Source organism: Rhineura floridana, chromosome 4 (assembly GCF_030035675.1).
Source record: "Rhineura floridana isolate rRhiFlo1 chromosome 4, rRhiFlo1.hap2, whole genome shotgun sequence".
NCBI lineage: Eukaryota > Metazoa > Chordata > Lepidosauria > Squamata > Rhineuridae > Rhineura > Rhineura floridana.
In genome coordinates this window covers 70662678-70685200 of record NC_084483.1, presented here as the reverse complement: position 1 = coordinate 70685200, position 22523 = coordinate 70662678, and the positions used below count along the sequence as shown (strand labels likewise).

The 22523-nt window shown below is 41.8% G+C and overlaps 1 protein-coding gene across 3 annotated transcripts in view; it reads left to right on the top strand.

The window, feature by feature from the left end:
• MDN1 (midasin AAA ATPase 1) overlaps positions 1-22523 on the top strand; it is a 174778-nt gene that overhangs the window by 40192 nt on the left and 112063 nt on the right. For all 3 annotated transcript variants that reach the window (XM_061623331.1, XM_061623330.1, XM_061623332.1), the window contains exons 24-39: positions 574-752; positions 1523-1731; positions 2300-2446; positions 6413-6554; positions 6676-6810; positions 6936-7074; positions 7170-7308; positions 7403-7533; positions 8737-8872; positions 9940-10069; positions 14928-15161; positions 15430-15627; positions 16454-16662; positions 17277-17399; positions 19643-19840; positions 21268-21375. In XM_061623331.1, the coding sequence (XP_061479315.1) occupies positions 574-752; positions 1523-1731; positions 2300-2446; positions 6413-6554; positions 6676-6810; positions 6936-7074; positions 7170-7308; positions 7403-7533; positions 8737-8872; positions 9940-10069; positions 14928-15161; positions 15430-15627; positions 16454-16662; positions 17277-17399; positions 19643-19840; positions 21268-21375 (2557 nt within the window). The remainder of the gene's footprint in view (positions 1-573; positions 753-1522; positions 1732-2299; positions 2447-6412; positions 6555-6675; positions 6811-6935; positions 7075-7169; positions 7309-7402; positions 7534-8736; positions 8873-9939; positions 10070-14927; positions 15162-15429; positions 15628-16453; positions 16663-17276; positions 17400-19642; positions 19841-21267; positions 21376-22523) is intronic.

Here is a 22523-nt window from a genome sequence, read left to right as displayed (position 1 = left end):
ACATTTGGAATAATTTGTAGAGCATTGTTACAACTGTGAAATATACTGTGCTGCACATGTTCTTCATTCTTCTTGAAATGACGAAATCCCCTTTTTTAAAATCTCTCATGTGTGAACAGTTTTTACAAGTGTTGAAATGCACTGAATTGGGGGTTCTTACATACCTTGCTTTTTTACACTTATTACAGCAAAAAATACTGTTACCAAATATATTTTAGTAACATGAGGTCTGCAAATACCTTAAAAAAATTTTTAAGCACGTATGATTCTAATGAGCCCATGCAATGCATATATAATCTCCATGACTACAATAAGTATGTAGTCAGCCATTAATAAACATGAATGCCACTGTGGACTGTCCTTAGCTTTGATTCTCACTTACTTTGAACTTTAGCAAGTTTTTTCAATCTTGCCACATTACAGGAAGGCTAAATCTCATGTTTGGAAGCTCTCTTAAGCAATATTAAACACAGTATAAAATGTAAAAAAAACCCTATGAAGTCAAGCAAGTGACTTGAGTAAAAAAAAATCACCACCTTAAAATGCTACATCTAACTTTGCTCATTCTTTAAGGACATACCCAGTGCTGATTCAAGGAGATACTTCCATTGGTAAAACCAGTTTAATACGCTGGTTGGCTGCTGCAAGTGGGAACCACTGTGTTAGGATTAACAATCATGAACACACTGACATTCAAGAGTATATTGGCTGTTACACATCAGATGTATCTGGGAAGCTGATATTTAAAGAAGGTAGGGCTGTGCTTATTATGCCTTTTCTTTTTCTTGTCATTTCCTTTTTCTTCAGCAACTCCTTCTGCCCATTTGCAGAATTGCAGTGCAAAACAACTTCTGTTATCCAGAGGCTAGTGACGTTTCCTCTTTAGCACTGTTCTTGAACACGGGGATGGAGAACTTGTGGCCCTTCAGACATTTGTTGGACTCCCAGCCAGAATGGCTAATGGTCAGGAAGTTGTAGTTCTGCGACATCTGGAAAGCCACAGGTTCCCCCATCTCAGTTTTAACTCATGGACTTTGCCACCATTTTCTGTTTTATTGTATTTGTGTGTGTGTGTGAGGAAGTGAAATTAGATAGAGGAGAAAATAGATGGGAGAAAGCAAGTAAACATGGGGGGGGGAACAAAGCCAGAGGACAAGAGATGGTCTGAAGTGAATGAAGAGGGCAGAACCAGTGACAGGGTGAAGGGGAGACAAAGGGAAGGTGGTTGAGGGAAAAAAGAAAGCAAGCTAAAATGGGAAGAAAGGTAAATGAAACATCTCAGCGAGCATGGCTTGTGACTTGATTCCACAAATGTTTAAATTCTCCGCCATGCATTTGTAGTTAGTCCTCAGCCTTTTCTGGTTTTGAAGACAACTGGTGGCTCTGGAAAACTGTTCTTATCTATACTTGGTATACACTGCTATGACATTTGGTTATGTTAAGCAAACTAATTCAAAGAAATAATAAAATACAGAATATGCTTGACGTGCAACTCTTCCTTTTTTTAATAAATCCTTCAAAGGTGTCCTCATTGATGCTATGCGAAAGGGCTACTGGATAATTCTAGATGAACTCAATCTGGCACCCACTGATGTTTTGGAGGCACTGAACAGATTGTTAGATGATAATAGGGAGCTGTTCATAACGGAAACCCAAGAAACAGTCAAAGCTCACCCAAGATTCATGCTCTTTGCTACACAGAATCCTCCAGGGCTCTACGGAGGCAGGAAGGTGTGTAGATTGTCTTAAGACTGTATTTTCCTCAGATGAAACCAACTTTCTGTTATTGTTGTTATATTTTACATCCCACCCTTCCTTCAAGAAGGCTAAGTGAGGATTTGAACCTGAGTTGTCCTACTCTTCATAGCATATCAGGTATCAATTGTGAATTCCTTCTCCAAGGGCCAACTCCAAATAGTATCATCCACACATAAGGGGGAGTATCAGCAGGCTTGGGAGAAACGTACTTTGCAGAAGTACTAAAAAGGGGGAGTTATAAGGGGGTAACCCCCAAAAATACCCCAGTGAGGATGAGTGTGTTCAGTGGCCATGGAGTGGTAGCTGACTGTTTCGGGGTGGGAAATGCGTGTTAAATTTTTAAGGTATGTGAATAAAAGCAGTACTGTTCAGCAATTCACTGCAATAGTAATGGATCTGTTTCCATGGGATGAATATTTCAAAGAGAATTCCTTGTTTATTCTCCCAAATAATACTGTTCCACCTTCAACAGCATAGGGTTCATAAGATCTAAAGAGTAGATGTCTAAAAGGCTAATACCATTTCAATGTACTTTCTTTAGGTATTATCAAGAGCCTTCAGGAATAGATTTGTGGAGCTGCATTTTGATGAATTACCAAGTGCAGAACTGGAAACCATCCTACACAAACGATGCCAGCTTCCACCATCTTACTGTAGTAAACTTGTCAAAGTCATGCTAGAGTTGCAGGTATTGACAATATTCCTTCTTTTTTCCCTTAATGACCCAAATATGTGCTTGACTAAATTCCTTGCTGATATTTTAAAACAGCTGGCCTTTGCTGTCTATGGAGAGCATATTTTATAAGCATCTAGTCAAGTATTCATGCTGGTCAGACAGGGGCAGCTGGTTATATGAAACACAGCATGTGGGAATGTTTAAAATTTTCTTCCCAATCTGTTACCCAGTATTCGCCTCCTCTCTGCTTTAACTGTCCATAGAGTTACTTTTTTAAAAATTGCCTAACGTTGTTGCAAGCCATTTGAATTCTGTTGTGAGACAGCAAAATTGTGCCCTCGGTAGTATCCAGATAGGCCCCCAGATGAGTCAGAGACTGAGTTGGATGTAAGTGACTTTTTTGAAAATTCACTAGGGAGCCGTGGTCTTGTAGGCAATCCAGTGTAATTTGTAGATCTCGAAGAGCTCTCTATCTGGATAGAGAGCAAATTAGTAAGTTGTCCAGGTAAGGGTAAATATGGATGCCCTGGAGGCAGAGATGCACCACCAAGGCAACCATGATCTTTGTAAATACCCTCGGAGCTGATGCCAACGCAAAGGGAAGAGCTTGACACTGAAAGTGTTGGCCATTGTAGGAAAAAATGGAGAAATGTCTGATGCTCTGAATAATGGGTACATGAAGATAAGCCTTCCTCAGGTTTATTGATGTGAGAAAGTCTTGAGGATGTAGAGGCTCTCTGATGGGGGCCAATGTTTCCATCCTGACCCTCCTGTGCACGACCCATCGGTTCAGGAATTTAAGGTCGAGGACAGCCCTCCATGCATTTTGGTCATTTTTTGGGTCCACGAAGAATATTGAGTAGATGCCAAAGAAGGACATCTGGAGGCACCAGCTCAATGGCTACCTTGGATAGCAAATGAAGGATAGTATTCTGAATGATGTCCCTTTTTTCCTGAGAGTTGGAAACTGGAGAAGGAAGAAATCGGGAGAGTAGTCGGGCACAGAAATCCAGTTTGTAGCCCTGAAGGATGGTGTTTAGAACCCATTTGTCGGTGGTTGAACACTCCAACCTGGGGAAAAGTGCTTTAGTCCGCCCCCGACTTCTGGGACTGTGGTGTCATTGTGATTGCTGATTCCGTCCACCCTTAGTGGAGGTTGAAGGTTTAGAATTTCGTTAAAAATGTGAAGAGAAGTGGGGTCTGTTCCAGTTGCCTCTGCTTGGTCTGGTATCCTTATGTCTTGATGGTGGACGGAAGCCACGAAAGGAATTACTTGACTGATATGAAGAGTACTTGGCGAGGAAAATGCCTATCATCTCTGTGTGAGGAATCCAAAACATTTTTTTATCCTGCAATTCCACCAAAACATCTTTCAATGTCTCTTCACGAAAGAGCTTTCCTCCTGTATAAAGAGCTGTGGAAATGTTGACTCTTGAGGCAGTGTCGGTGTCCCAGTGCTTCAGCCATAAGGTCCTCCTGGTCACCACATCTGCTACAAGGGACCAAGCTGCAAATTGGGTGGCATCCAGAGTTGCATCAGTAGGGTCTTGCGTAAGCGATCCGGATCCTTGTTAGGATTTTCAATTAAATCATCAAGCCAAACTAAAGCTGCCCAAGTGAACACAGAAGCAGCACAGGATGCACACATGGTCATAGCTGCAACTTCATGCACTCTATGTATAGAATAATCTAAGCATCTTTCATTAGGATTTTTGAGCTGAGCATCCCCATCTTTCGGCAGGACATTTTTGGCCATGAGAGCTGAAACAGGGTGGTCAGTGGGTGGAGTTTTAAGTAACTCTGTAAACTCAGAATCCAAATTATAAAATTTATTAGGTAAAGAAACAGCTTTTTTATACTGGAAGGGGGTATCCCATTCAGCTTTAGTAATAGTCTTAAAGGGGTTAGGTACTGGAATACATTTGCCCAAGGCTTTAGGTTCATGTAGCACCACCTTGTCTTTAAACTGTGCTGGAGGCGGGTCAGTAGGAGGAGAATTAAGCTGTAGAGTGGTCAGTACTTTGTGTAGCAGTGGAGCAAAATATGAGTCATGGAAGAGGCGATGGGGCATTTGTTCTTCCCCCATGGAGCCCTCACTCCATTCCCCTCCCTCCGACCCGGGATCTACAAAAGGGTCAAGAGGATCTGCATTCATAGAAAGGGTGACCTGGTCATCCCTGAGGGAGGTGACCCTGGATGTACTCCTATCCAAAACAAAGGGGTTAGGAGAATTGGAGGTAGAGCTATGTTCTGTGGAAGTATGGGCTTGTCTATGGTTAGAGTAATTAGTGTGTGCCAGCAACTGTCTAGGGGACCTGGCATGCAATGAGGAAGGTGCACCAGGGTCTGCAGAACCATGATGCACATTGTGCTATGGTTCACAAGTAGCAGGAGGGGGAGGGGCGATCCTTAACTCTCTTGGTAATTCTCCCATTAAGGCTTCTTTAATTTGCCTCACTATATTGGCACTAAGGAGGAACTCTTGGCTAGCATCATCAGAGCCCTGAGTATGGGATAGAGGCTGTCTGACTTTGGGTAAGGCTGGAGAGGTCTGTTGAGCTAGTAGGGGAGACTCCGGAAAGCCCAGAAACTTCCTCTCCTGAGGTATAATGAGATGGAGCCCACTGCTGATAAACTTGATCACTTGTATCACCAGAGTGATGGAAAAGGCACCTCTCTCTTTGTTTCTTTTGCAGCCATGAGGTGTGGGGAAATACTTGCTATTCATGGCGCGAGGCAGACAGCTCCATGGTGTGCTGCTGTTTTGCCCCTATCATTTTGGCCGTGGGGAGGCTCCAGGTGTCTGCGCCTCTGCTTGGCCTTGCAGGCTGCAGGGATCATAGGAGCTGTAGATGTTTCTGGTAAATGACCGCTGGACACCATTTCAGTGGTCCTGGCTGAGGTGAAGGAGGAAAGTGGAGTGCAACACACTTGCCCAACACGAAGGCATGGTGGGCTCAGGCAGAAAGAATTTATTGTATGTGAAGGGGAGATACACCAGTTTCGTTCTCCCCCCCCCGAAAGGGCTAAAATAGGAGTTCGGCAGAGAAAGAAAAAGGGTGGGAAAGAGAGATGATTTTTTTTAAAGGAAGAACAGTCACTAGAACAGTATAGCAGGAGGAAGGCTTTAGGAGGAGACAATGATAGTAGGAAGAAAAAACCTGAGGGAAAATGGGAGCAAAGGCGGAATGCAACCAGTTTGATGTAGGCAGGAAAGTGAACTGGGGAATGCTTGGAGCGATCTACTTCCTTCAACTTTTTTCCTGCCTGCGACCACAAGGTGGAGCTATAACCCAAGCTGATGAGTTTCACCAGCAACATGAGAAAAGTCTTTACCTGGCACCAAAAAAAGTCAGTGAAGGCAACAGGTGGACCTCACTGGGGAGCATATTCCACAGATGGGGAACCACAACTGAAAAGGCCCATTTGCTTGTCACCACCCTCCGAGCCTCCCTCAGAGGAGGGACCTGGAGAAGGGCTCAGAAGATGATCTTATTGGCTTCTTCTGAGGCCTAGTTCTCCCTGAGAATAAATCTGTATCTGGACTGTATCACCTCAGATTGCAAGTGGAGTTCATATCACTAAATGCTCCTTTGTGCAAAAAAATTCTGCACATTGAATTACCACGTCAAGGAGAAGGATTCAAGGCTTCCTTTACCATTATCGGCCAGCTTTGTTTTATATAGAGAAATATTCAGTGGAGCTCTGTTTGTAGTCGGATGTCAAATATAGCCCAGGCACAGGTTTATTGACTTTGGTTTTTGTTTTTGTTTTGTTGAGCATCATAGTAGTCTGCCAGGATGTGTTGGGCCCAGGGAATTTATAGACAGTTCAATATTGGTGAAAGTTAGGCTACGAAATGCTAAGAGAGCAATTTGGAGAATTGGCTAGGAGGAGGTAGTATGGCAAGGGCATTGGAAAATGTAGTTGTGACTACAGAAGATGGTGTTAGGTAATTTTATGTCTTTTTTAATCTAGTCTTATCGCAGAGGTTCTTCAGTGTTTGCAGGGAAGCATGGGTTTATTACTCTTCGGGATCTCTTTCGCTGGGCTGAAAGGTACCGCTTAGCAGAACAGACGGAGGAGGACTATGACTGGCTTCAGCATTTAGCAAATGATGGTAAGAAACTCCTTCTTTTATATAGCCCAAAGTACAGTTCGGCATCCAGATTTTAGATAACTGATTTTATTATGCTAAAAAACATGGCAACTATCCTGATGACTGTTGTCTTTTTTGTTAGGATTTATGCTTCTGGCAGGAAGAGTCAGAAAACAACAAGAAGTTGACGTTATACAAACAGTCATTGAAAAAAACTTCAAGAGAAAATTGCATCCCTCAGGTCTGTTCTCAGAAGAAAGTGTAAAGAAGCAAATAGGTAAGTTTGCAAAATTTTTTTTTCAAAAAGTAGCTTTAAAATTTGTCTAAAGCTAACTAATTTGCTGTCTGTCTGTGTGTGTGGTTATGTGTCTTTCTCCCCCCCCCCCATCCCCTTTGGACTAGCTAACGCATCTACATGGATGTCTGTAATGGAGAATGAGTTCAGTCACATTGTGTGGACTCGAGGGATGACAAGGCTTGCAGTTCTGGTAGGCCGAGCATTAGAGTTCGGTGAACCCGTACTTCTGGTCGGAGACACAGGGTAACCTACTTTCTGTTATATTCATTTCTTCTTCTTCTTCTGGGCTGGGGCATGGGCAACAGGATTTAACTGATTCTACACACTTTATTACACAGGTGTGGCAAAACCACTGTTTGTCAGATGTTTGCAGAGTTAGCAAATCAGAAATTATATTCTGTGAACTGTCATTTGCACATGGAGACCTCTGACTTCCTGGGTGGGCTGCGGCCAGTCAGGCAGAGATCAAAGGATGAGGTCAGTTCACGTTATACTGGCTGATATAATTGAGAGCTTGAGAAAATCCACAAAATGTGTGCTTATCTGCTCAGTCCTTTTCCCTTTCAAATAGGAGGAGTTCGATGGTTCTAGGCTGTTTGAATGGCATGATGGAGCCCTTGTGTTGGCGATGAGAGAGGATGGCTTTTTTCTCTTGGATGAGATTTCATTAGCAGATGATTCTGTTCTAGAAAGACTAAATAGGTATGCACTTGAGAACTGGGCATTTATGTCTCCTTGGTGTGTTAATTACAAATCCAATTTACATCAGTCTGAATTTTCCCTGCTGTCATGCCCTAGCACCAACCCACAGGCACCAGGTGCATTCCCATGACCCAATTCCCCACCCTGGGCAATTGATCCTGACAAACCGTTTCCCCTTGCCAAGGTTGTGCAAACCAACACCAACCCTGCAAGGTAGGATGTAGGCTGCCACCACCCCTTAGTATGAATAACCACTCTGAGTCAGGGGAAACCCAGAGCCCAGGTATAGTTCCGCCAGGGATTTCTACACACAAGAGCCAGACAGGCACTTCTCGTCCTGAAGCCCCAAGCAACCCCAAAGCACGATAGTCAGTGGTCAGTGGCCAAGGTATCAGGTTCAGAGCCAAATTTCCCCTTCTGATAAGAAGTAGCTTTATTGAATAAAATATAAGTGCACAATTAATAGCAGCCAAACAATTCCATACTCAAACAGGGGCTTATATATAACATATAAGAGTTCAGACACAACCAAAATAATAAATCTAACTAGCCTGTTCTACTTCCTTTGAAGAGATAATTGTTGCAAGTCTCACCTCTCCCCAGAGGGACATAAGTTGGGTAGTGAAGGCAGTGGAACCCCACTCAGGTAACCACCCGTCAAGATGGAACCCAGGGGAACAAAGGCTATAGGTTTCACCCCCTATACTTAAGGAAATAGCCCCAGCAACAGTCCATACTATTTTAGCCAATCATGGGGCTTTCTAATGAGGTAATGGTTCCTGAAGCTTCTCCAGTTTTTGTGCCTAATAGGCCCCATCCTCCCCCCTGATCTCAACTGTTTTCAGGCCTGCTTGACCTTGGTACCAGACTCTCATCAGATAGCAAAGATAAACAGGTGCTGCTTCTCAGGCCTCTTAATTAGTCGCAGCTGAGAAACGAAACTTAAAGTTTTCCACTCAAGAGGCCCATCTCTACCCAAGATGAAATTCCCACAATTCCCTGCATCAGAGCCATGTTACATTAAACCATTCAGAACCATGCTACAATTTCATGACACCAGCTTCTTCTGATTCTTCCTGCTTTTAAGCAACGTATATTTACATAGCTTCAGATTGTTAGGATTACAGGGGCAAGTCTCTTTCGTTTTCTATGTTTCTTTGGAAGTTTAATGAGAGCAAATACTGAGATTTAATTTTCTTTTAGTGTTCTTGAAATGGAAAAGACGCTGGTATTAGCTGAAAAAGCTAGTGAGGACAATGAAGTAGAATTGCTGACTGCAGGAAAGAAGTTTCGTATTTTAGCCACAATGAATCCTGGTGGTGACTTTGGGAAGAAAGAGGTAATATGAGAAAATGACATTCTGTGCTGGCTACCTTCTGTGAATACTGCAGTTACACATGAGATACTGTAGTTGTAAAATTGCAAGGATTGCCTATGCTGAATTGAACCAAGGGTTCATTTAGTCCAGTGGTTGGTAACTGCAGGCCCATAGCATCTATCTGGCCCTCAGGACTCTAAGGCACATCTCTTGCTGACCCTGCTCTTCAAGTGCTTTTGCCTGGCTGGAATGTGTTCTTGAACAGTTCTAATGCCTCCTGCTTTCTTGGATGGAGAGAGGTGTGCGGTTGTGAGCATGCAGCCTACTGTAAGAGTCGTATCCTTTGTGCTGCCCATTTTTGCCTCTGGCCACAGCCACCATTGACATGTGGCCCCCAGAAGGGAATGTGACCCTCATGGCGAAGAAAATTTCCTACCCCTGATCTAGTCCCACATACAGACTTTATTTGCAAAGTTATTTGCAGTTGTACAAGATGATTTGATAGTTGGAACTATGTACTGATCAGAAAAGTATGGATGCATTTGGGATTAATCTGATTAACACTAATGATGAAAATGCAGGTGGAGTATTAAGACGTGTTGGTTGGAATTCTGTAGTGAATTATATAAAAGACAATGAGGAATTTCAGGACAGGGATTTATGTCATGTTCCTGAGAGAATGTCATATCAAGACTATTAAGCTGGAAGTGTCTCAACTGAAATATGGTGTTTATATGAGCAATACATTTATTAAGCATATATTAAGTATATATATTTGAATGATAATGAAACATATTGGGGGTTTTTAAGTGGAACTTTTGTCTTGCAGTTTTCTCTCCTTTATACTCCTTTTAACCTGTTTTACTTTTTGATATTCTCTTGTACTCGTGTATCATTTTGTATACATTATTTGTAGCTATGTTAAAACATTAAAAAGGGAAAAAACCTTACCTCCTAACGTTCATGCTGTTCTCTCTTTTTTTTTAAACCCAGTAGCCTCACTGGAACAATACAGAGGATAGTTAAATTCTCCTCCGAGCAGTAGATGCAATTTGATAATAACTGCAGTTATGTTTTCTTGCCTGCAGCTGTCACCTGCCTTGCGTAATAGATTTACAGAAATATGGTGTCCACAAAGTAACCACCGTATGGATTTAATGCAGATTGTAAAGCATAATCTTCATCCAGGACTCTGTTTCACCAAACAAAATGACAAAGGTAAATTCCATAGGTATTTGTTCAACAACTCTGTCCCTCACTTATGCTTCTCCCCCACTAGCTTCTGAGATCAGACGAGATCGGGGATGTTCAGGGTAGCTGCAATTTTTGCTGGTAGATTTTCAGAACTTTTCAGGTGTTCATTGATGACAGATTGTGCACCTTTCATAAGGGCAAAGTTTTTCTTCACGGTGACCTTTTTTTCTTAAATGAATTACTTGTTGCATTGGCAGCAGGAAGTAGTTTTGCCTTCACATTGCTCCAGCCCTTCAAGGGAAAAGGAACAAGATAAGGTAGATGTCAGGAGAGCACTCAGATTTTATCTTCAGAATTTCCAGACAGTATGAGCCTTTATTTCTTTTAAATAGATCTTGCCAGTGAAGAAGGTGCCTAGAGCTTCCCCTTCCTAGCTGGGTTATGGATTGCCTACTCAGTCATATCTATTAATTTCAATAGGTCTACTCTGAGTAGGACTTGGTTGAACACACCTTTTTTTTTTCCTGGGCTGGATCCCCAGTTGAGGGGATTCAAAGAGCCTGTTAACCAGATAATCTGTTCACGCGTTTACTAGACATTACCAAAATGACAAGTGATCCTGTGCAGAAGGGGCCTTTTGGCAGGAGCCTTCTGCATAATGTTCTAGATCAGGGCAGCTTTCTGACTTGTGCTAGCTAACACATGTCCAGGAGCACTACTCAGTGTTATTAACACAAGGGGGGAAGAAAAGGGAATGTTTGTTATTAGTGGTAAATTCCTGTTACTCCTGATAGAAGTAACATAGTCTGACTCACATTCCATAGAATGTGTGAGATGAGAATAGCTGGGGACCCCTGGGATAACGCTCTTCACCGCGCCCCATTCTTCTCCATGCTGTTGTTGCTGTTCTGCATGTTAGTTACATTTGATACATCTATTTTATCCAGAATAAGTTCTGTGACCTTCTTTACCCTCTTTTCCCCTCCTTCCTTTTTTCTGTTGTTGAGGGGTTTCTTTTTGGCACTCTTCTATCGCTGGCTGGGGCCAACATGATGAATGATGTTTTCGCTTCCAGAAAATAAAAAAGAACACAAACTCTGGCAAAAGAAATGCAAGAAGACAATAAGGGATGCTAAAAAAGAATTTGAGGAGCACATTGCTAAGAACATAAAAACCAACAACAAAAAATTCTATAAATACATTCAGGAGACCATCTAGGGAGGCGATTGGACCCTTGGATGATAAGGGAGCCAAAGGTGTACTAAAGAACGATAAGGAGATTGCAGAGAAGCTAAATGAATTCTTTGCATCTGTCTTCACAGTGGAAGATATAGGGCAGATCCCTGAACCTGAACTAACATTTGCAGGAAGGGATTCTGAGGAACTAAGACAAATAGTGGTAACGAGAGAGGAAGTTCTAGGCTTAATGGACAATATAAAAACTGACAAATCACCAGGCCCGGATGGCATCCACCCAAGAGTTCTCAAAGAACTCAAATGTGAAATTGCTGATCTGCTAACTAAAATATATAACTTGTCCCTCAGGTCCTCCTCCATGCCTGAGGACTGGAAAGTGGCAAATGTAACGCCAATCTTCAAAAAGGGATCCAGATGGGATCCTGGAAATCACAGGCCAGTTAGCTTAACTTCTGTCCCTGGAAAACTGGTAGAAAGTATGATTAAAGCTAGATTAACTAAGCACATAGAAGAACAAGCTTTGCTGAAGCAGAGCCAGCATGGCTTCTGCAAGGGAAAGTCCTGTCTCAGTAACCTATTAGAATTCTTTGAGAGTGTCAACAAGCATATAGATAGAGGTGATCCAGTGGACATAGTGTACTTAGACTTTCAAAAAGCGTTTGACAAGGTAGCTCACCAAAGACTTCTGAGGAAGCTTAGCAATCATGGAATAAGAGGAGAGGTCCTCTTGTGGATAAGGAATTGGTTAAGAAGCAGAAAGCAGAGAGTAGGAATAAACGGACAGTTCTCCCAATGGAGGGCTGTAGAAAGTGGAGTCCCTCAAGGATCGGTATTGGGACCTGTACTTTTCAACTTGTTCATTAATGACCTAGAATTAGGAGTGAGCAGTGAAGTGGCCAAGTTTGCTGACGACACTAAATTGTTCAGGGTTGTTAAAACAAAAAGGGATTGCGAAGAGCTCCAAAAAGACCTCTCCAAACTGAGTGAATAGGCAGAAAAATGGCAAATGCAATTCAATATAAACAAGTGTAAAATTATGCATATTGGAGCAAAAAATCTGAATTTCACATATACGCTCATGGGGTCTGAACTGGCGGTGACCGACCAGGAGAGAGACCTCGGGGTTGTAGTGGACAGCACAATGAAAATGTCGACCCAGTGTGCGGCAGCTGTGAAAAAGGCAGATTCCACACTAGGGATAATTAGGAAAGGTATTGAAAGTAAAACAGCCGATATCATCATGCCGTTGTATAAATCTGTGGTGCGGCCGTATTTGGAATACTGTGTACAGTTCTGGTCGCCTCATCTCAAAAAGGATATTATAGAGTTGGAGAAGGTTCAGAAGAGGGCAACCAGAATGATCAAGGGGATGGAGCGACTCCCTTACGAGGAAAAGTTGCAGCATTTGGGGCTTTTTAGTTTAGAGAAAAGGCGGGTCAGAGGAGACATGATAGAAGTGTATAAAATTATGCATGGCATTGAGAAAGTGGATAAGAAAAGTTCTTCTCCCTCTCTCATAATACTAGAACTCGTGGACATTCAAAGAAGCTGAATGTTGGAAGATTCAGGACAGACGAAAGGAAGTACTTCTTTACTCAGCGCATAGTTAAACTATGGAATTTGCTCCCACAAGACGCAGTAATGGCCACCAGCTTGGATGGCTTTAAAAGAAGATTAGACAAATTCATGGAGGACAGGGCTATCAATGGCTACTAGCCGTGATGGCTGTGCTGTGCCACCCTAGTCAGAGGCAGCATGCTTCTGAAAACCAGTTGCTGGAAGCCTCAGGAGGGGAGAGTGTTCTTGCACTCGGGTCCTGCTTGCGGGCTTCCCCCAGGCACCTGGTTGGCCACTGTGAGAACAGGATGCTGGACTAGATGGGCCACTGGCCTGATCCATCAGGCTCTTATGTTCTTATGACCTATGTTTGCCACTGGGAGAAGGTGTGATCCCAGTTGCCAGGCTACTTTATTTACTTGCAAATAAATTTCTTCCTTCCCTACTTGTAACCTCACCCAAAACATTGGGTTGCTGTACTGCCCATACTCTAGGAAGCAGTTTCTTTGCAGAAAGATTTGGCTGGATTCAGAAGCATCTTCCTTGTCCTCCCAAAAACTTCCTCTCCTGTCTCTGTACTGAGATTATAGGGCTGCCCTACTCTGCCCATTTAATCAGGTTCAGGCAGAATTTTCTATCCCTGTAAGACAGGAAGAGAAAAAAGAAGAAAGAGCAAACTCTCCTTTTAAGGCTTCAGAAAAGATTTTAACAGGCAAAGAGACTTTTATAAAACTGCCAAAGCAGTTTCCAAACCAGTGAAGTGGTTTTGTCATTGAAGCTTCTGCAGCCACTTCAGAGTATTTGAGTGGGGTTTTCTTCTGAAAGAGCTTCTGTTCTTGCAAGTCTGCTTCTCTCAGAAGCTGAGAAGTTAGTTCAGACTGTTTTTAAACAGTTCCACACTCTTAAACACTGCCCATAGGCTTTTCTCTGAGCTGAAGAATTTCCCTGTAGATAAGTCCTACAGAATGTCTACAAATGGCCCAACTGAATGTTTTACTTACCTGTTGTTCAGCTGCAACCTGCAGATACAGAAATTGCAGCCCAGTGTGATCTTATGACATTGGAATTCTTTACTTGAAGCTCTAGTCCAAGGCATATTTGTCTGGGAGTATGACTAATTGAACTGCGGAGCTTACCTCTGAGTAAAGACTCACATTCCAGATGTCGTACTTAGTAGCCCTAGATTGTGAAACAGAAATACACTTACATAAATATGTATACTGGGATCATTTTAAATGGAAAATTAGTTGACTTCTTTTGCTAAATCTTGTCAGGGCCTGGAGATGATGTAAGAAAGGGCAGTTTGATCTTCTTATACATGGGAAAGTGTAAAAAACAAAAAAGTTAGGGATTTTGTGACAGGATGCTGTGACAGAGGCAGGTTGCCACATGCATTACAGAAATTGTAACCTCTGACGACCAGATACCATATATGAACACATCTGTAAGCTGCTATCAGAAAAACCCACAGATTCCAATAGCCTGTCTTTACAATCATGAGAGCTAGGCACTGGATGCTGCCCCCCTCCACTCTCCCCCTGCAAATTCAGAATCTGAGGATTGTACCATTCTCCAGTATATGCACTGCTAGTGGCTTAGTGGATCATGTAATACAGGGCTGACCTAGATTCTTCAGCGTCCAATATTTTGAATGAATGATGGAATAATAAGTAGTGCTGATGGAAGACTGTGCTCCTTTGCCATGTTCTGTGCATCAAGATGAATGTTTGATCTGCTAGATTCAAAGGAATGCTCTGGGCCAGAGTTCAGTGATTGCAGACAAAGACTTGCACCTTAAAAACCGATGAAGCTACAGGATCAAAACATGTTCTGCTCAAGTTTGTATAAGCTAATATTCCTGTGGATTTTTTTAAAAAATCCCAATTTCTATTTTTGCAAATATTTTAAGTATTAAATAACATTATATGGGTTTTTTAGTTTATATTCTCTTGCAAAACTTACATACAGAGGCCTCTGCATCCCTTGAGCCTCATTGTAAAATACTGTGAAGAGTCTTCTGGTTTGAGAACATTTTCTTTAAAAGGGCACTTACAAAATTGGTTAACGTTATATTACAGAACTAGTTACCACTCCATTTTTACCTGTTTCTCTTCTTCCCTCTCCCCAGAAACAGATATAGCAGAGCTCATGATGGATTTCATAGAGTGGCTGACTGATCAAGAATTTGGACATCACTGTATTCTCAGCATCCGGGATGTTTTGTCATGGGTCAACTTCATGAATGCCGTGGCACGAGACAAACTATCATATGCCTCAGAGGAGCACCAGCTTTTTAGCATCTCTCCAGTGACGACATTTGTACATGCTGCATGTCTGGTGTACATAGACGGAATAGGTTCAGGCATGTCTTCAGGTTTTTTGTTATGTGTCAGAACAATTCAGATCCTTTTGATCCCTCAGCCCACTGGTGAGAAATACAGAAGAGTTTAAAGCCAGTTTGTCATTTTGGAGTGGAGCAAGAATAGCAAATGGAGTCATAAAATGGGGGGCGGGGGGCAGAGTGGATGGATTGCAATCTGTTTTACATTTTAGCGACGTCTTACATGTGCATTTCTGCTATTGGTACTTAACTGTTATCTGACTCCCTCCCCCACCCCCCTTCCATATAGGCACAATGTCCTGTTCAGCTGGCTCAGCTGCTTTGGCTCGTGAAAAATGTCTGCAACATTTGAATGGAAAAATCTCCCAAATAATGCAACTCACTGACAGTCAGAAGGATGAACTGAACATTTATGACCCAAAGAGAGAGAGGGAAATTGTTTGGTTGGAGAACTATATAGGAATCCATCCATTTTTTATACCAACAGGCAAGAAGCTGCTCTTGTTCTTATACATCTTGATTATCATGTTTTTTGATTATTTAGAAATTTTGGAAAGATTAAGCATTACATAAATGATTTTAAATAAAAAGAAATGCCACTGATGATTACTTAAGAGCAGTATATATGAGAGTTGAGATGTTGTTATTCAAACATGAAGAGAAAATTGTGTTATAGTCTCTCCAATACTGTCCCACTTCGAATTGCATGTTTGAAATGTTCACCCGTGTACCTCTCCCTCCATTTGAACACTAGCATGACAAGGGAAGGTGTTTAGCTTGGACTTCACTCTTTTGGCATGCTAGCTTTCAGCATGCAGGGAGTTTTTCAGGGTTTGAATGGGGGAACCATTCAAATATTTTATTCCCCTCTCTGTAGTCAGAAGTACATTTGCTAATAATTTCCTGTATTTCAAATGTTCAGACGTGAGGGCTGTTGCTTATATTGTAGAACCAGCACCACCCATTTGAAAAGTGTTGTATTTTCAAAAATACAAAAATGAATTGAAGAAAAAATTCTAAAGGGGGGGAACCCACAGTTAGCTTAATGAAAACTGAGCAGCAATGGAATGCTGACTGACTGTACTGTGGAGTGAGGGGAAAATGGAAAACTGTATGAGGAGAAATGGAATGAAGTACTGTAGGCAAGGGCATGGCTGATTGACAGAAACACTGAACAGGAATACTGCACACAACAACGTTTTGTTGCGGGTCCCACTAATCTGGTTAGTTACTATTTTTATTGGAGTAGCTGTAGCCATCATGTTAGTCTGTAACCCAATTAATTTTTAAAAATGGCTTTCTCTTTGCTGTAGGTCCTCTTTACCAGAAGAACAATGTCTCAGACTATGCTCTAAGTGCAGGAACTACAGCAATGAATGCCCAAAGGTTATTACGGGCCTTGCAGCTTAACAAGCCCATTCTCCTAGAAGGCTCTCCAGGTGTCGGGAAGACCAGCCTAGTAGCAGCATTGGCAAAGGCTTCAGGAAATTGCCTTGTTCGATTCAATCTTTCTGAGCAAACGGTAAGCAGGGTTTGTTGAGTTCCTAGCTAGAACTTCTGACATTGTTAATGCGAGAATCTATGCTTGCAAACTTCAGGTGTCAAATATTTTAAAAAATCTTGAGATGCCGCTAATTGATTGAGGAGTGGGAAGATACTTAGAAATAAGTTGGGATAATATGAGTATATTGTTGATTTATTTCAGTGACATGCTAAGAGGGACCATATATATTCTTTTATCTTTATCATCACTTTCAAAGCTGCGAGGTTGTAAACCTTTCCAAAGAATCTAGTACAGGGACAAATTCCATTGGAAGTCAAGTCCCTGTTGTGGTGGGTGATCAAAATAGACTCTTTGAAATACAGATGGCAAGATCCTTGATCATAGTGTGCTGCTTGAATATTACTTGTTGGTTTAAACTTTGTTTTTTTAAAAAAATAGTTTCTGTTTCAGTTTTGTGTGTAGAATACACTAATTGGCTAAGGCAATTGATATATAAAACAAAATATTTATACCTCTTGGTATAAACTCTTACTACTGGATTTTTTTTTTTTAAAAAAATGCTGCAAGCTTAGACAAACATGACACTGTTTCACATGCATTTGGAAACTTTGGTTTTTCTTTCTTCTGATAAGGATGTCACAGATTTGTTTGGCACAGACCTGCCTGTTGAAGGAGGCAAAGGAGGGGAATTTGCCTGGCATGATGGGCCTTTGCTTGCAGCATTGAAAGCTGGACATTGGATTGTATTAGATGAGGTGAGTTCAGCTTTACGTAACACAGAAAGGGGCCTTCCTTTTCTTTTCTTTTCCTTTCTTGAAAATGAGATCCATAGGTATTTGAGTTCAAAATATTGGATGGTATTCAGTGTTAGGCCTACTCTGAGTAGGCCCATTGGAGTTAATAGACATTTCTACGGGTCTAGTCTGAATAGGATTTAGTTGAATACAACCTCTTGTTTTGGTTCTTTAAAGGGAGCCTCTTCCATCATAGAGAAATTATAGTACATTCTTCTCCTTCAGTGAGGAAGTTCTCCTGGAACAGTCTGCTGTTTCCAGTTATTCCAGAGACTCTTTAAATTTTCTCTTTTTTCCAGTCGGAGAAGTGAGCATATGTGCTCACACTCTTGCTTTCCCTCCAGTTACCAGATAACAGGAGAGCAATGGTTTATCCTCTTGGCTAATTCTGCATATTTCAAGTAATGGAGCTAGTTTCCCTCTACTAGATGCAGCCCTCCTGCAGGGCTGCCCTTAATATTTCTGCCCCTAACAGTTTAAACCTTCATATGCCTTTCCCTGTGTTCTGCATGGATTTCGCAATGTCTATACTTTGCGAAAGTCACACAGCTAAAACTTTCTAAGGTGGCAATCTTTTACATAGTAACCTGAGAGTAAGTCCCACTGATCTCAGTGGGGCATAATTCTGAGTAGACGTATATAGAGTTACACTGCATAGGTAGCTACTTTGATGTACAGGCCGACTGACACAGAAGCCGTCTCCGTTCCTAACACCATTGCTCTACTGTTATGCATTGCTTTGATCTAAAGGTGTAATTTTCATAAATGTTACTCTAGAAAGTAAATCATAATGTGTCTGTGATGTGTCTTCAGTTGGATAGATAGTTGCAGGGGTTTATAGTAACAAAAATTTTGTGGATGAAACAATCTTGAGTTCTGTGTCATGTGCCACAATTTACATAAGAAAAAAATTGACTTCCCTTTTAAATGCCGTCTTGGGGCTGAACAAGCTGAAAATCAGTGCTTTGTTCTCCTAATTGAACTGTGAATCCATAGAAAATTGCCTTATGCTATTAGTCCATGTAGCTCAGGGTGTCAGACAGGAGTATTACTCAGTGCTACTTTGCGATGCCAGGGATTGGATCTTTTTGCACACGATGCATGTGCTCTGTCACTGAGCTACAGCTCTTTCCAATCCACATTGTTCTATGTAAAGAATATAGTAAATGCCATTGTAAGGAGGATGTGGCTGAGTGGACTCTGACAACCTAATTAATCTTACAGTTGCATTTATCATTAGGCTGAGCTACTTTGAAGGTATATCCTGTTCCTTGAGTGGTGCAAAGGGAACTTGAAACCAAAAAGAGTAGCTCAGTAACTGAGGCATATGTCTTAATGCAAAGTTAACTTTTCCTGGCATAACTGCTTTTATTTAGGTAACAGCTACTGATGTAAAGGTGTCCTGTGGGCTCAGTGGTAATTAAACTTGTTAATCCTGATTTCCATTCACACCTAATAAGTCCCAGGATAAGGAGAAGAGTAGGCATACTCCCCTTCAGATCTGTGGACTAATTTTGTGAATTAATTAAGAAAATCGGTACAAAAGGCAATTAAGTACTTGAAAAGAAACGAGGTTGCTGGATCTGTATTGCAGTGCTGTAATACTGATTTGGAGCTGGACAGGTGAGATGAGATTCAGTAACCACTGGAGTTGGTGGATATAGACCACTTTATCAACCTGAGAGATCATTATTTATTTATTATTATTATTTATCTGATTTATATCCTGCCCTTCCTCCCAGTGGAGCCCAGGGCAGCAAACAAAAGCACTAAAAGCACTTTAAAATATCATAAGAACAGGCTTTAAAATATATTAAAACATCATAAAATTGTCCACTTGGAGAGCAAAAAGTTAAGGAAATAGAAAATGTTTGAAGTGTGTGTTGTGAAGAAGGGGGAGAATGTTGAGGTAGTGATGGCCACCAACTTGGAGAGCTTTAAAAGCGGATTAGACAAATACAGGAAGAATAAGGCTGTGTTCTACTTCCACTGTTCAAGGCAATGTATCTGTGAATTGCCAGTTGCTGGGAAACATAGGTGTGGAGAGTACAGGTTGCACTCAGGTCTTGCTTGAGAGCTTCCCATAGACATCTGGTGGGCCAGTGTGAGAACAGGGTGCTGGATTAGATGGGCCTTTGGCCTGATCCAGCAGGCTCTTCTTATGCTTTTAATGAAACTTTTTCTTAATGGTTCCTCTCATATAGCTGAACTTGGCTTCCCAGTCAGTACTAGAAGGCCTGAATGCCTGTTTTGACCATCGGGCAGAGATTTACATTCCTGAGTTGGGGATGAGCTTCCACGTGCAACACAAGACAACAAAGATCTTTGGATGCCAGAATCCCTACAGGCAAGGAGGTGGCAGAAAGGGGCTGCCCAAGTCGTTTCTGAACAGATTCACACAGGCAAGTCCATAATCTCATTTAAAACCATTTCTCTTGTCCTTTTTGCACTTTCGTTTTAAATGAATGTTCAAGGAACCAAGATTAGCCTAAAGCAGTTAAACTTGAATGTTTGATCCCATTGAAATAAGGCTGAATTTGTCTTGAATTCAGTGGCATGAGAAGCAGCAGAAGTCTTTTGCTTTAAATATGCAAATGACTAAGTAGAAAATGATGTGTCATATTTAAATGTTGAGATCTTGGACAAAAGTGTTGCTGCCCTCTGCCAAGTGTTGCAGGCTTAAACTTCATCCCAGCCTGTGAAGCTGAAGAGGTACATGGGATATAGTGCCAGCAGCTTTATGGTTCACCCGCTCCCTGGCAGAGGGGAAGGCTCCTGCAGCCACTCTTTGGCAGAGGCTCCTCCAGCCACTCTTTGGCAGAGAGACTCTGAGCCTCTTTGCTGAGCATCTCCTGAAGCCTACATACTCCCTGCCTCTCTCCTACCCCTGGGAGGGGTTGGGAATGATCCCATAGCTGCTGCTCAGCAGAGGGGCTCTGAGACTCTTCATTGATCATCAGCAGAAGGTGGGATGGTCTTTTGCTGTTGGATGGTGTTTGGCTGCATGCAGCTGGCAGTGGGAAGAGGTAGTTTTTGGTTTGGATAGGAAGGCTAGCTTAAAAATCATAGACCCCTGACTGTAATTTTACTGAGGTCTAGAGGAACTAGTATGACACAATTCTCTGGGCATCTCTGAATGTTGCAGTTCTGTACACTATGTTAGATTAATATATCATAAGAATCTACAGATTGCTATATCATAAGAATCTACAGATTGCTTAGGGCCTATTTGGCATTTTGTTCTTTTTTATTGTAGGTTTTTGTTAGATGTGCTTCTTAAACTTGTAATCTCAGTGCAAATATGGTGCCACATTATGGTTAATGATGAGAAGGAAAGAGAAGAAAGGAATATGTGCAGGGTGAGAGAACAGGGGGAGGATGTCAACCTGCAGAATGCTACAAGGCATTCTTGCATGGCGGCATGATTGGAAAATGTTACGTTTGCACTGGGCCTAATTTGGGCGGAAGAAGAGTCCAAAAACCAAAGCAGAAATTGAGTGCTTTTTCTGTTCTCAGGAATAGCATACAGTTCCCTGGAATGCTCAAGATGCTTGTCAAGGAAAGGCGTTTCTGACTTTTCCTCATTGTTCCATTACTTTATATGAAAAAAAATTCTGTAACCTATATTAATATTTGAAAGCATTTTGGGAAAAGTGATTTTTGCCTGATGTACACATTTCAGAATGTGCATTTTGACACTGCCCATGCAATAGCTTCTTTGGAGTGATTTGTATTTAGTTGCAAGTGTGCTGTATGTTTTCTTGTGTCTACACACAAATCATACTTTATTCCCCTGCCCCCCCTCCACTTAATGTTATTGATGGCATAGGTTTTCGTGGACCCACTCTCAGCAGCAGATATGGAGTACATTGGAAATACCCTGTTTCCTGCCATCGGCAAAAAAAATATTGCAAAAATGGTTGAATTTAACAAAAAGGTGAGTATAATTCCTGAAAGGCATATTAATGTGAGTAGTCGTGTCCACAGATGCAGTCACCGCCACCTATTATTTCTTCTGTTACCTAATTCGTCAGATAAAAACTTAACTTTTTTAATTCATATGACATGCTCCATTTGTGCGGTTGCCAAGTCTGAATACACATGAGTTCATTGAGACTTCCTCCCAGTAAGTAGACATAGAACTGCATCCATAATATCCTTGGTGTCTTTAGATTGGGGGGGGGGAAGTCATACAAGTGTGTTAAGGTAAGACAAATGCATAATGTATGTAGGGTTACCAGCGTTTTAATCTGGCAAAATTACATGTGGTCAAACCATTCACTACAATATTGGCATTTAATTGGAAATATATATTGTGAAGTGGCTTCTTGAAAATATAGTGTAATCACAGATACCTATTTATTTGAATTAGTAAATAAAACGTTTTTAAATGGATCAATAATTTCCAGTAGTTGTCACAGATCTTTATTATCTTATAAAGCAAGCAATATAATTTTAAGAAATAACTTGCCCTTCTTTTAGGGGAGGGGAACATACTTGCTTGTTCTTCGTGGTGATGTATTTTAGGTTTCTGTGGAGGAGAGGGCAAAATGAATCTTGTAGAAAATCTCCCACTGATTCTATCCTGAAATCAAAGACTTGTTATTTGATACATTCAGATTTTAAATTCCAAAAAAGGTATATTGTAACAGCATTTGTTGTGGTCATTTTTCTATTTAAATAAAAATGTAGCCGTCATGCTGCCATTTGCAGCGCCGCAAACAGGTGGCAATATGAACTGTAGCATGAACGCTCCCCCTCCCCGCATGCTGCTTGTACCGCCCGCCTTGGCAAGCAGGCAAGGCAGTAGCCTAGCCAGGAAGGGAGGCAGGTGGTTGGCTGGCGTGGTGCATGGTGGTGATATTGGTCCAGGGGTGGCAGTGGTCTGAGGTAGTGGCAGCCTGACCCAGAGGCTGGTCTGCGGCCTAGCTGCATGGCACTGCAGCACTGTTTGTCTGGGGCAGCAGTAGCGGCCGAGGAAGAGACAAAGCAAGCGGGTTGGCAAGGGGAGTGGGGATGCCTGAGAGGGCATGGGTTGGCAAGGAGAGTGGCGGGCTGGTGAGTGGAGTGAGCAGAGTGGCTATA